General features: G+C 42.3%; 1 protein-coding gene across 1 annotated transcript; it reads left to right on the top strand.

Annotated features, from left to right (window-relative positions):
* Positions 1-1,410: 1,410 nt before the first annotated feature.
* Positions 1,411-14,380, top strand: LOC125489285 (counting factor associated protein D-like). The gene is made up of 16 exons (XM_048624707.1): positions 1,411-1,511; positions 6,697-6,792; positions 7,954-8,034; positions 8,573-8,626; positions 9,062-9,295; positions 9,477-9,711; positions 9,835-9,934; positions 10,067-10,320; positions 10,547-10,662; positions 10,819-10,942; positions 11,668-11,748; positions 11,866-12,092; positions 12,177-12,442; positions 12,644-12,733; positions 12,809-12,906; positions 14,035-14,380. The coding sequence occupies exons 1-16, from the start codon at positions 1,475-1,477 to the stop codon at positions 14,261-14,263; spliced, it is 2,322 nt and encodes a 773-aa protein (XP_048480664.1). The 5' UTR covers positions 1,411-1,474; the 3' UTR covers positions 14,264-14,380.
* The last annotated feature ends 388 nt before the right edge of the window (positions 14,381-14,768 follow it).

Below are 14,768 nucleotides of genomic sequence, written 5' to 3' on the forward strand. Positions count from 1 at the left end.
TTCGTTTTTCCCGACCTTTTTCTGTTCCCGGGAAACGGGATTATTTTTCAAGATTTCCCGGGATTTATTTTAAATGCTTGGTTTTGCTATTTTCGGGTATTAAAAGTCTATTAAAACACTTACAATTAAATCAAATAAACTTTTATCACTCGTATAGGCAGAAAAAAGCAACAGTCAGATAAATTAACAACCAAAATTATAATTATTTGTTTTACATGCCAAATCATTTGTTTTTCTTAAAATTGTACCTAAATTAAATAATAAAAAAGGTATTATAATTAACAGTTTGAAAATAATATTATTATGACATATAATTAAAATAGAAAATTAATTACACTTGAGGTAATGTTTTAGAAAAATTAATTCATTCAACGATTTATCGCTCAACCTACTTCTTATTTTGTTTTTTTCTATGCGTTAGTAGTTAATTTTATAAAAAAATAAACGCGGACACAAAACGGGGACATAAAAAAATATGACAGGCGTCACACTAGCGTTAGCTTTTACATTTTTAGGTAGGCGGTAGGACCAACAGATAAATAAAGATGAAAATATTGAATCAGGAAGAGGTGAAACAAGGTGATGTAGATGAGTAATTTATCTTTGCAATGCAGCTGCGCGAAAACGAAAACACGTATGATTTTCCAATAATTTACAACAAAACCGAGTTTCTGATCGTAGACGACAAGTCTGCCGATATATTTTTTTTGTTTAAGGTAGGAGAAACAGATAAATAAATATGAAAATATAGCATATAATCGATTAAAAAACAAAACCCGGGAATTCCCGGGAATGCTATTTTTTTCCCGGTTTCGGGAAGGACAAATTTCCTGGGTATTCCCGGGAACGGGAATTGCCGGGAACACGGGAACGAAACCCTAATTCTAACCAACAAAAAACACTTCTAACCCACAAATTTTCGGTGAGAGCAAAAACTACAAAAGTTTTCGAATTAGTTGAAGTTTACTACCAAAGATCTGTTTATAAATAAGAAATCATATGAGACAAATTGATTAATTTATAAAATAAGGCTAAGACTTGGCTGTAGTTGAAATGAACCGAGGGTAAAATGAGCTTTGAAGAAATGATATCTAGATAAAACAACATTAGACTAAATAATTATATACGTATATAAAGTGAGCCTTAGTATTCACGACTTTAGGTGAACTGAACTAAGGGTGTAATATAATTTGATTGAATGAAGTGTAGTTTAAAGTAGTGTTCGATGATTGGTCATAGGTGAAATGTTACAAGGCTAAACGTGTTTCGGAAAGGCGTAGTGAACCCACCAATTTTAGTTTATGATAGTTTCCGCTAGAGGCGCTGCTTGTAAATTTATGGAAGAAAACTGAAACTATAAAAGTTTTTAAAACTATCAAAAACCTATACAAGACGTACAGTAGTGAGCTCGCAGCCGCTCGCGAGCTCGTGTGCGTGTCCCTGTGTCTCTGTGTGCGTGCGTCACGGCTGCAACATGAGTGTGCGTGTGTGTCTGCTGGCTCTGGTGGCCGGTCAGTACAATACTTTATTCATTCACATTATATTATTAATCAAATAATAATAATGCTCTTTTTAGTGCTTATTTAGTTTAAATTTTATTACTTATCGATAAGTTTTTACTTAATACTTAATATGGTCGATTAAATAGTAAATATTATTTAATCAATCAGTTACCTGCTTAAAAATAATCAAATAAGTATAGTTACCTACCGATACCTATACTATTTACAGTACTACAGTAATTTATTGTGATCAGACTTTTATATACGCTCAGGACAAGCTCAGGAGCAATGAAAAAAATCCAGTGAACAAAGCACCAAATTACTGTTAAACGGAAAAATCTAGTTTAATGACGCCTTCTACAACATTGAAGTACATTTAACAGAGCATCACGATATTAACAAGTAAAAACGTTAATATTTTGTTAAATTTTTAAAGACGGCCGAATGGCGTAGTGGTTAGTGACTCTGACTACTGAGCCGAAGGTCCCGGATGCGATTCCCGGCTAGGGCAGATATTTGTTTAAACACAGATATTTTGTTCTCGGGTCTTGGATGTGCCCGTACAATGGCAATAGGCCCGCCCCCTATTACATTGGGACTAACATAACACTCTGGCGAAAAGTGGGTGCAGCAATGCACCTCTGCCTACCCCGCAAGGGAGTACATTAGTACAAGGCGTGAGTGCGTGTTTTTTTTTTTTTTTATAATCTTGAATAAATTTAATAGGGGTAGTTTGGTGTCGGTATTTTATGAGTGGAACTATTTCATTGCCAGTGAGTGTATTAATATTCTTATTTTATTATTTATTAATTTATAATATTATTACATACCTAGATAGTCTTAGTTTTAATGATGTCTATGAGGAAAAAGATTCTGATAGAGCATTCGACGCCTATTTTAATATCTTTAAGTTTTTCTGTGACTTGTGTTTTCCACTCAGAAGAATAAAAATTACGACATTAAAATAAAACAAAATGGATCTCTAAAGGTATTAAAGCTTGTAGCAAGCGGAAACGAGAGCTACTGTGGGCATAGAGACGAGCTCCAGACTCCAATAAGGAGAAACTCAAGCTCTATTCAAAAAAACTTAGGTTAATAATCAGGCTCACTCAGAAACACCAGAACGATTATAAAATTTACAACTAAAATACAACGAATAAATCTAAAACAACGTGGAAAATCATAAACTAGACTAAGGAAAATTTACCTCCCGAACCAATAAGCCAAATAAAAATTAAAGGGGAATTAATAAAAAATCCTTCAGACATTGCTGAAAATTTTAATAATTATTTTGTAAATGTAGTGAAATCTAATTTGAATCCTAGTAAAAACTCTGATAATAATAATTTTAAGAGTGACAAAAAATATAATTATAATAATTTATTGGACATTAAAAATTACAAATGATTATTTATGAAACCATCAACTGCACGTGACATCTATTTGATAATAAATTCGCTGAAAAACACTAACAGCACTGGTTACTAAAACTAACAATACTAAAATTTTGACTTTCCCGTGTCTCTAATTATACGAAATATCAGTTTTTATACGAAATAATAATAAGATTTTTGATAAAATCAACAACAAACGACAAAAAAACTTAATAAAAGCAATGCCTCATAAGATTGCACTATTTAGTAAGAGTGTACTTGGTATGGGCCCAAAGATATTCAATACACTGACAAAATATATACGTGACATTCTATTTCAAAAGAGAATTATATAAGTTTTTACTAGAAATGCTAGAAAAGAACTACTATAACCTAAATGAGTTTTTTACAGACAATATTATATGACGATATACAGGGTGTTGCAAAAAGGGTATACTAAGCCGAAACCAGCATGTGCAGCATGTTATGTCTAAGCCCGAAACTGAAATCAGAATTTCAATATACATAAGTACCGATATATTTTTCTTTTATAGTCTTCAATTGTTTCAATTAAGACCGACGCCTTCTCTCTATTGTGTACGCCTCATGGCAAAGCATGGCATGTTCTAACTTACATATAAGACTATTGTAACTAACCTGTGTTTATGCAAATAAATTGAAATTGAAACATACAACCGATTCTTCAGAATAGCATAGAACATTCATGACTGCGTCACCTCTAAGTTAGCAGCTAATTTTGTGTATGTAAGTAAATCCCGAAATGGCGGAAAAATAAAACCCGCAGCCTCGAGGTGTAATGAACAGCAGCGCCGCCCGCCCCGAGCGAGGGCGCCGCGCCGCCCGCCCGAGTCACTCTACAAAGATCTCACTTGCAAATGTTGAAACAAACTAACATAATGACGCCACCCGTCAACAATATTGAAGTACATTATAAACAGCGCGTATTACGAACGAAAAATGTTTTTTTTTATATTTTGTTTTAAATTTTATGTTATAAAAATTGGGGAAGTTTGGTGTCGACATTGAGCTGAAATCAAGGGGATATGTACAAAGGTTCCACTCGAGAGAGCCACGTACAGGAACTTCACCCCCTATGAGAATAGAATAGAATAGAATAGGTGTCGACATTTTTTGGGTCGAACTTTTTATATGCAAATCATAAATAAGTTTATGAAGATTCTACTAAACCGGTGAGCTGTGACCTCGTAGAATCACGTGGATGTGGCGAGCGACCCCGCGGCGGCCGCGGGACGCGCTGCTTTACATACAGTTTACATCACGCTCTGCAAATTGCTGTTCCATTAGAAAATCAGTCCATGAACGGCGGAGTAATCGGTGAACAAACATAAAAAATATAAAAAAAAAGATCCCGACGAATTGAGAACCTCCTCCTTTTTTTGAAATCGGTTAATAAAGTGATTGACACGATAGTTACTTTATTGTTGAGTGAAAAAGCTACGAAAACAGAAAAGTAATGCCATGAGTAATGGGCAATGTTCGAAAAAAATCGACAACGCTTATAATTTTTCTGACGATAGGAATAACCCTCCGTATCATCCTAAAAAATCTCAGATTTTTTCTATGCGTTAGTAATTTTATAAAAATCTGGATGATGGATGAATCTTCATGGAAAAAGTCCTAAAGTCCGTAGAATCCCCGTTTTGTGAAACTTGAAAAGTTTTTTTAGGGGTCACTTGCAGAAATATATTAAATCTAGATTTAGTGTCAAATCTCGATTTAAGAAATGTCAGTCCATATAAAATTTGACACTAAATCTAGATTTAATATGTTGGTGCAAGTGGCCCTAGGACTTTTTCCATCGTCTCAATGAGCAATAAAAAAATATATGTCAGGCGTCACATTAGCGCTCAGACCAAATGAGCCGTTTTCCTTGACAGCTGTCAGTTGAGCTTTTGGGTAAGCCGATAGATGGCGTGAAAACGCAGTGTACCAACTGTCAAGAATTACATAGAGAGCAAAGAGTACTAAACTCAGAATAAGAACTCACTAGTTGTGATTAAATGTCGGGTGGTAGCGCGAGCCATCCTTCCGAGGCTCAGACTGCATGTGGCTTGGGATAGTGCTAAGTATTCTGTGAATAGTTCTACCCGCGCCGTCACGTAGTGTTCTTTTCTCTATGCGCGCCGTTTGAACGGGTGCTGCGTGCGTTAGGGGATTGCCTTAGGCATTATTACAGTATAGCAGTCACTATCACAAGAGTCACTATCTCACAAGAGTCACTATCTCAAAAGAGTCACTAACTCAAGTGCACTAACTCTACAGTATCAAGGGAGGAGGAGCAGATAGCTCAATTACAACTCAATTAATACAGGAGAAACACAAGGAAACTGAGAAAACTTGAAAAGAACGGCTGTACGCACAATCGCACTGAACGCTGAAGCAACAGTGACATCGACATCATAGAGAAAATAATACTACAATTCTACCTACCTACGTCACTTTCACATTTCGTTAGCCTCACAGAATAACATATTGTGATCTGAGTGTGTTCTGAGGGTTTGAAAGTTGGTACAACCCCAGACAACGCCATCTATTTCTCCAAAAAGGAACTTTTTTTTTTTAACAAACGCCTCATTAGCGTTAGCTTTTTACATACTCTTTGGTCACACGTCTATCCATAGACCTACTTCGACTATCGGTGCTCACATCGTAAACTGTCCGCAGCGAGCATAGGATTCGATACTATTTTCGAATCTACACGAAGAGTCACTTTTACCAAACGCTAAACGTAATTAAATCAAATTTTAAATACATTTTGTACTAACTGACAGACGTATGACAGGCTACTAAATACGTTTAGCGTTTGGTGAAATTCCACCTAACATATGGAAAAAACAAATGTCACTTTTGGAACTAACTTTGCCTTACATTTTGACAGTGACAGTTGACGATACGCAACGTTAACGGAGGATCTAACTTGTGCTCACGACTGTTCTAGTCTAAGAGTGCAGATAGAGCTTTTTTATTGAATGAGTTTATTATTTCTGATGACACCTGATTCATTGTTTTTATTTATAAGAAATAAGTAATAAATAATAAATAACATTGCGCAAATAACCATGACAAGAACTTGACCCGAGCTTTGCCTCGGGCCGCGACCGGACGAAGCTAGGCTCGCGGGGAAGCTTACAGCAACAGTTGATACCGGCCATCAACACTGAAAATTTGTATTGATTATTGAAAATTTGTAGGTATATAGTACCTACCTAATGCAAAATTTGTGAACGTGTTGAATTATAAAAATAATGCAAATAAAGCATTTAAGATTTTAAGAAAACCAAAAACAGGTCGATCGTTAATTCGTGACCTTTAGATCCGATCCATATATTTGATAGTAGAAGTGCCTCGTCTATTTTATTATCTAATGATCTCAAACTAGCAAAGAATGAGATCCCTTGCGTGAACTCTAGATTGTGACATATCATAATATAGGATGTTGCAAATGTGGTATACTAAGCTGAAAGAGGGTGACTCATCCTGAACTTTTTTCTACAAATATAAGAAAATCTCGAAAAAGGAAGTGCACCCCATTATAAAAAGTCACATGACACAGAGCTTCTATGCAAAAGCAAATTTTTTACGTTGTCCAAAATAACCCCTGAGTCACCCGCTTAGGCTAACTATACCCTTTTTGCAACACCCTGTATAAAAGAGAAAGATCATAATATTTATGGCAATGTTTACCTAACTATATTGGGTATTTTTCAGACCATAGTTATCACACCATAAGGTATGAAGACCAGAAACATAATATTAATATTAATGTTGTATTGTTTCAGGAGCACTATGCAGCCCCGCCCCCCTCGCCCCCACGGCCGCCCCCGCGCGCGCCCCCCGCTCCTCCGACAACCAGCGCTGGCTGGACTTCGTCGCTGGTACGTCGCGTGGCGCCGCACTTGCTGTGCCGAACTATGCTTACTATAATAAGGGATTTCGTTACGAGAAGAGAGGTGTGCATGGTGGACCCGAGTAGGTACACGGGAATGTTAACAATAGGCTACAGCAGCCGCTGGTCACTCCAATGTGTAGATAGTTAGACGCTGAAAGAGCTGTCTGACCCATCCTGTCATATGATATCATACTATGGTCGGATTAAAGCTGTATATGTGTCGCAGGCAATTTGTAAGATCTCGCCGTTTACATACGGCGTCGTCAGTTTACAAACGCTCGTTGTTTTGTAATTTGCCGAAGGCATATTGATAACTCGTTCAATCGTTCTGATTTCGACGTTAATTGCAGTATTAGGGTGACCATGATAAAACACAGTTTAAACTTTGAACAAATGGAAATATCAGTCTTTATTTCAGGATTTCAATTAAGACTTTTTACTTTTGTCTTCTAAAGTAGGTAGGTACCTAAGCAGGTAAGTGCTACATAAGTTTAAATAGGTATTTAATAAAAAGATACATTTAAATTAAAAACGTAGTCATTTATACAAAACAATAAAACTAGGCATTTCCAGATAAAAACAAACACTGGTGCCCGAATGCACTAAACTAAGGAAAACGCTAAACCCTTTACTAAACAATTTATGAAGCTCTAAATTAATATCCTGCATGTGTCCTCCGTACACCGGGATCTATGGATAATGTAGTAGTTTTTAGGTGCAGAATAACCTCAAAAACTTTTTCGTTTGTCTACGGCCTTTTTACTGCTCCTGCACTGTAATAAGTGACTTTAAAGTCATAATTATTTGGTGAAAATGGTTCTATACTCGTAATATTTGCACTGTTTTGAGTATTTATTGAGTCACGGAACCACTACTTGACGCCATTTTTGTTGTTGTGATCAACAGCGCCGCGCGCGGTAAGAACCAGAACTAAATTCTTCAATTGGTCGCGGCATTATGTAAACGGCGTATGGATTGTCAATGAAATGTTGTGGCATACTATAAAATGACTCGGCAATATACATTTTGCCTTCGGCATATTAAAAAAAAGGCGAGCGTTTTTAAATTGACGACGCCGTATGTAAACGGCGAGATCTTACAAAATGTCTGCGACATATGCATAACGCTGTGTGCATGTATGTTCCAGACTATGCGCGTGCGCAGACGTCGCAGAGCGGCGGCGGCGGCGGCGGCGTGCCGCAGCCCTTCCGCCTCGACCTGCCCATCGGTGAGTCTCACACACACACACACACACACACACACACACACACACACACAAATAAATAAAGTAACCTATTCGATATAAGTATAATAACTCGTATCGAGACGTAATTTTTTTGAGGGAGTTTAATTGCTTAACTTATTCAACGTGATGAATTGCTACATTGTAAGATCAAGAGATCGATGACATTTATAGCAACAGTACACACCTAATTCGCAAAGTTCAGCTTCCTAGAAATCATTTTTATTTATCTACTTTTTTAAGTTTATTCAGCTGAATAGCTAAAATTGTTTAAGTAGGTACCTATTTTGGGATGTTATGAGGACGATTATATTATTTAGGAAAGTCCGATTTAATATACATAATTCCGCCCTAGACTACAGCAAAAACTGCTGAGGATACAAATTGCAACATTAGAGCTACGGCGGAACATAGAACGAATAACATTGACATTTGGCCTCATCCGACGCCATAGTACCTATAACTTATGATTTATACCTACCACCGGTACAATGTATACTGATGATGGTGTTGTGTGTTGCAGCGGGTCGCGGCTCGCTGCCCGTGCTGGTGCTGCCCGTGCCCGTCGCCGTGCCAGGTGAGTTCACGCCACGTATACCTACTGCCACACGAGTACAGTGGCCTCGACTGACACCTTAGTACCAACTGCCGTACGAGTACAGTGGCCTCGACTGACACCTTAGTACCAACTGCCATACGAGTACAGTGGCCTCGACTGACACCTTAGTACCAACTACCATACGAGTACAGTGGCCTCGACTGACACCTTAGTACCAACTGCCATACGAGTACAGTGGCCTCGACTGACACCTTAGTACCAACTGCCATACGAGTACAGTGGCCTCGACTGACACCTGGCCCCTCTTAGAGTGACATTGCTACTGAGAGGGGGTCAGGTTTCTGATGTACACCTTACCTTACTTGTTTTTATGATAATTTCTAATCTGCTATATATACCTAAAATCTGCTATATAAACCTAATACTATTTTATATGTGCATTGTGTATTGCAGGATCGTGCGGCAGCGAGCAGCTCCCGCGGCCCGCGCTCCCCGCGCTCCCCGCCGCCGACCCCACGCGCGTGTCCTCCGTGTTCCGCGTGTCCGCCGCGAACTACGCCCGCGCCCCGCAGCCCGCCCCCGCCCCCGCGCCCGCCCCCGCCCCCGCGCCGCAGCCCAGCGCTTTCGAGTACTTCGGGGTGCAGAACAAGTTCGGACAGACGGAGGCTCCGGTCAACGATTTTGTCCGTAAGATTATATTTTCTCATTGTGATTCTGGACCTTTATGATGTAAGTATATTTTATTTCCCTACTGATGTCTTTTTGAATATAAAGAAAGTTTTGTCTTAATAATAAGCACAAAAAAAATCTAATCGAACGCCCCTTCTTTTGTGTCACTAATATATTTTAGTAAATGCTAATGTTGCAGCGGTAGCGGCGTCGTCCGACTACCTGGTGCAGCAGTTCCGGCTGCAGCAGCCCAGCGCGCCGCAGCTGCCGCCCGTGCTGCTGCCCGCGGGGGCCCCCGCCCCCGTGCTGCAGGGGCCGCTGGGGCCGCTGACCCCCGGCCGCGCCCCCGCGCCGCTGCGCTGGCCGCGCGCGCTGCGCCTGCGGGCCGCGCTCACCGTGCCGCGCGCCGACTACACCGAGACATACGCCACCTGGTCAGTACTACTGAAACACTTTTCGAACCTCGTAGAGCCTCTAGGCTGCTGAACACTCGTGTGTCTCCTTCTGATTGTGTGATCATGTGACTGTATGTTCACATGTGTGTGTGTGTGTGTCAGGTGGGACGAGGCGAGCGGCGCGTCGCGCACGCAGTTCCACGGCGGCACCACCACCACGCTGAGCCAGCGCACCGGCGACGGACTCTACAAGTACTCAGAGGTATACAATTACCTACATAGCTTTACATAAAATATCAAATTAGCAATAGGCTAATTAATTGAATGCATGAAAAAACACTTGCCGGTGTTCCAGAAACGGTGTATTTACTAAGGATCTAACTTATTGTGACAGATCCGCATGGACAACAGTGAGAGCCGGCCGCTGCGGCGCTGCGCCACGTCGCGGCCGCAGCGCGCCGCGCCCGCGCCCCCCCCCGGCCTGCCCGACCCCGCGCCCTTCACCTTCGTGGGCTACTCCACGCTGGACGGCGCCGCCGTGGAGGTGTGGCGGCACGCGGTGGACGAGAGCGGCGCCGGCGAGCAGCGCGCCTTCCACCACGAGCTGGTGCTCACCAGGGGCGCCGCGGGGGACGCCATGCCTGTGCGGTAGGCACCAGGGAACACGCATATACTGAGCGGCCTCATGACTGTCTAGAGAACTCAACCAAGGGTCTTATAAAGCTGTACAGCAAAATTATACTTTTATATCACGTCGGAGTCACCAGTTTGCCAGTATTTAGTTGTTATTTGTGTTGTAATTAATGATGTTTTGTCTTTGATACGCCTTGGCCTCCAGCTCATTATGAAGGTGTTAATGTCCCGGTGTGTGCAGGTACTCGGTGCGCGTGGACAGCTCGGTGCTGGGCGCGGCGAGCGACGGCTGGGAGCACCGCTACACCGACGTGCGCGCCGGCGCGGTGCCCGCCGCCGACCTCGCCGCCGACCTCGGTCAGTACCTGCTCTATACTATTCTCTGTGAGGACGTATGGACCTGAACCTGGCGCTCTCGACCGGAACCTTTTGTGCATATCCCCAATGTCTAAACTTCCTTTGTAAGCTTATACCGTTTCCCACCACTCTATAGTAATAAATCTGTTTGTGTAGATGCGGCGTGTGACGTGACGGAGACGCTGGAGGCGGCGGACCCCGAGGCGGCGGCGCGCCTGCGGCCGCTGCAAGAGTTCACGCGCGCCGGCGCCGACCCGCGCCACGACCAGGCGCTGCTCAAGTACCCACTCCTGCCTCCTTCACTACACCTACTAGTAGCTCGTTTTGAGACTAAATTATTAACAGTCTTTATGTTTACGAGGATTCTATTCTATTCTGAGAGGGGGCGAAGTTCCTTTACGTGGCTCTCTCGAGTGGAACCTTTGTACATATCCCCTTGATTTCAGCTCAGCCAGCCTAGCTCCCGAGTAAACTGGAGTAGCAAGCCTGGGTGTTGCATTAGCTGAGATAGGCGCTCTGTTGGTCCAAGAATAGATAATCTTGTTTCTGTAGCAGGTGAACAAGCTAACAGAATAATATGTGTTTAACCGTCTCATCTACTCCCTTACATGTCCTACATATGGGACTAGTTGAGTTACCTATGGTATATAAGTGTTTATTCACGTTTATGAGGATTTGTGTATATTTTTCGTATTTCCGTGATTGAATGATATCTACTTACAACTCTAGTTAAGTAAAGAATGATACCTACCCACAGTTTCTACTGATATTATAAAACATAAAATTATAATTTAACTGATTAACTGATTTATTGTAAACTAAGTCATTATTGCTAGAATAATTTGGAGTTGATAATGAGGCGTTGATACGCGGGTTGACTGCTAAAGGCATACTGACGTGACTCAAATACACTGAAGTGAGGTTAAACTGCTGACGCGGACACAAATACCTACAGCGTGGCTCGTACACTTATCGCACTACAAATAAGTGTGTATTCTTGTTCAGGTACGCTCAGACATACAACCGAGTGTACGCCGATGCCAAGGAACAGGCTGTTCGTAAGAATCTCTTCACGCAATGCTCAAGGTTTGTCCGAACATATATAAATTATATAATCATTATTGAATTTAATATCTACATTTAAAGCTAAGAAATCTTTATTTCTCACATGTGATATGATTGTAAGTGTCCACCTGGCGGCAGGTTCGTGGTGGCGGGGAACCGCCAGGGCGCGTCGTTCGAGATGGGCGTGAACTTCCTGTCGGACCGGCTGGACGCGGAGCTCAGCGCGCTGCTGGGCGTGGCCTTCAACCAGCCGGGCGACTCGGCGGAGCAGGACCCGCACGACGCCGCCGCGCTGCCCGGCCTGGCGCGCCGCCTGCCCGCCGCCTTCGACTGGCGCGACGTGGGCGCCGTGTCGCACGTGCGCTGTCAGTACACACACACACTTAGCTCTAATTCAAAGCGGTAAAGCAGCAGTAACACTCGAATGAGTAATATGTTTTCTATTCCAGACCAAGGGTCGTGCAAGTCGTGCTGGGCCGTGGCGGTGACGGGCGCGGTGGAGGGCGCGCTGTTCGTGGCGCGCGCCGGGGGCGCGGCGGCGGCGCGCGCGGGGCGCGGGGGGCGGCTCACGGCGCTGGCGGAGCAGGCGCTAGTCGACTGCGCGCAGCAGACGGGCGCGCACGGCTGCGGCGGCACGTGGCCGAGCCACGCCTACGACTACGTGAAGCTGCGCGGCCTGCCCGCGCTCGACACCTACGGACCGCACAAGGAGAAGGTCATTACTTGTTACGAGTGTTGGGCTCCATACTCTTAGGATTTGAACTACAAATGCACTCTTGGAACTCTGAAATTGTTGGGTAATCTGAATCGTATCTGATCTAACAATAAAATGATCAATTGTCCCACTTTTTAACGATGTAAACTCGATGTTAAGTCGTGGCCCCGATGTCCCAGTACACTCGTGTTTGTGCCGCAGGTGGAGGCGTGCCGCGAGCGCCAGGCGCCGCCGGAGACGCACATCAGCGCGCACGTCAACGTCACGCGCAACAGCTGGCCCGCGCTCAAGGTACCCGCACCGTCTGTTCATACATCATGTATACTCTATGTGTAGCTCAGAGTGTAATGTCCATGTCTCCCGCAGGTGGCGATCGGCGAGCACGCGCCCACGGTGGTCATCATCGATAGCGAAGTCAAGAGCTTCATCTTCTACAAGAAGGGAGTGCTCTACGACGACCGATGGTTCGTTCCTATTCATTCATTTAATGTAGCTATTTTATACACAATGTGAGAGCCGCGGTGTCGTTATGGATGGGATCTGGACTCTCAATCGAGAGGATTCATTTATACGACGGGCTGTTACTGTGAAGAAAAACATCGTGATAAAACCGTGCATCTAGATTCTGGATTTGTACCCTAAGTCATTGACATATATCTAAGTGCATTGTACTTATTGCAAAATTGCGATACGGCTCGCAACTTATCACGGGCAAAATGTACAGCGAAAAGCGGGTGGCCTGCCTTAGTGGTGGGTCACCTCTGACTACCCCTTCGCGGATTACTCAGCACACGTATGTTTAAACATAATAAATTTAAAATTAGTCTCAACTCAACATAAAGGAGTTTTATAAAATACTAGATAAAAACCCAGCCTCGCTCGGATCGCTGAAATTTGACTCATTATTCATTATACATATCTAGGTCCAAAATGTAGATAGTTAAATGTTTCTGTAGTCATCGGTTCTCAAAGAATATTAAATATAGATTCATATAGCTTCGTTAGTTGTGTTTAATAAACATGGTAAATAAAATTTTTTTTTATGCTTTGTTATTCATATACTTGTTCTTGGGACCAATTCTTTTGCAATAGTTTAAATGCTAAATTGGTCATTTACCCGTTAACTTACACAGAGTGTAAGAAAGTTCTCCAGAAATCTCTACAAGAGATGTCTTACGAAGATACAGAGAACTTATTAACTATTGTTAAGTGAGAATTGTTACCGTTTAATTTAACTTATTATTATTACTGTATAACTAAACAATACTTTTAACTTATATAATTACCTAAACCTAATATAAATTGCCTTGTTTACAATAAATCTAACAGAAAACATCTAGAAAGTAAGATTAATTTAGTGCTTTTCCAATTTCCATCTGAAATACACGAAAAACTCTGTTATTTCCTAGTTCAGATCAGCATTTTTAACTACCTTTAGCATTAAGAGTTGACCTATTATTGTAACGGCCGGCCACATTTTGCATTAAGTATTTTCTGAATAAATATTCTTTTCTATTCTATTCTATATAAGTTTTCGATCCAGTCTACCGTACCCCTTGACGAAATTATTAATATAGATATTTTGTTGACAGCGGCAAGCAGCAGCCCAGGCTGAACCACGCTGTGCTGGCGGTGGGCTGGGGCCCGGCGGGGGGCGCGGGGGGCGCGGGGGGCGCGCAGTACGTGACCATCAAGAACTCGTGGAGCGAGCGGTGGGGCGAGGGCGGGTACGCGCGGCTGCACGCGCCCGCCAACACGTGCGGCGTGCTGGCGCTGCCCAGCTACCCGCGCCTCGCGCCCGCCGACGTCGACCAGCCCTAGCGCCGGCGACGCACACTATATTATTATGTTACACTCTTGACATTACTAATAAATATGTTTAACACTAATAAGTAATATAAAAAAAATGTATAAGTAAATAAATAATTATAAACTAAACAGTTTTTTTTAAATGTTGAATTGACATTCTTCGCCCTCATTAAAAATAAGTATAACCAGCTTGAGAATTAAAATTTTCTATTACCTGCATAGCAGGCGGGACAGGAAAACCTCCTTCATAGGTATGGGCTCCTGGTACTTTTTTCGCTTAGCAGTGGATTTTGCTGAAGGCCATACGATTTCATGCTGCAATTAAGTATCAGGGGTCCATAGTGTAAGGTTTCGTTAATTTAAAAATTTAGTTTATATAAATTCATAACTTTTTGTTGGTGGAATCATAGATTTCATTTGTATTTTTGTAACTTTATGTGACATTTTAAAGCAAGATGCTGGCCACACCGTTGAGAGGAGTGGGGCGGTACCTCACCGCAGCTGAGTCGGCCCTCTC

Source organism: Plutella xylostella, chromosome 12 (assembly GCF_932276165.1).
Source record: "Plutella xylostella chromosome 12, ilPluXylo3.1, whole genome shotgun sequence".
In the NCBI taxonomy this organism is placed as follows: domain Eukaryota; kingdom Metazoa; phylum Arthropoda; class Insecta; order Lepidoptera; family Plutellidae; genus Plutella; species Plutella xylostella.

Coding starts and splice junctions, on each gene's coding strand:
- LOC125489285 (XM_048624707.1), top strand. CDS start 1,475: ATGAGTGTGCGTGTGTGTCTGCTGGCTCTGGTGGCCG. Junction 1,512..6,696: donor TCTGCTGGCTCTGGTGGCCG/GTCAGTACAATA, acceptor GTATTGTTTCAG/GAGCACTATGCAGCCCCGCC. Junction 12,443..12,643: donor ACGGACCGCACAAGGAGAAG/GTCATTACTTGT, acceptor TTTGTGCCGCAG/GTGGAGGCGTGCCGCGAGCG.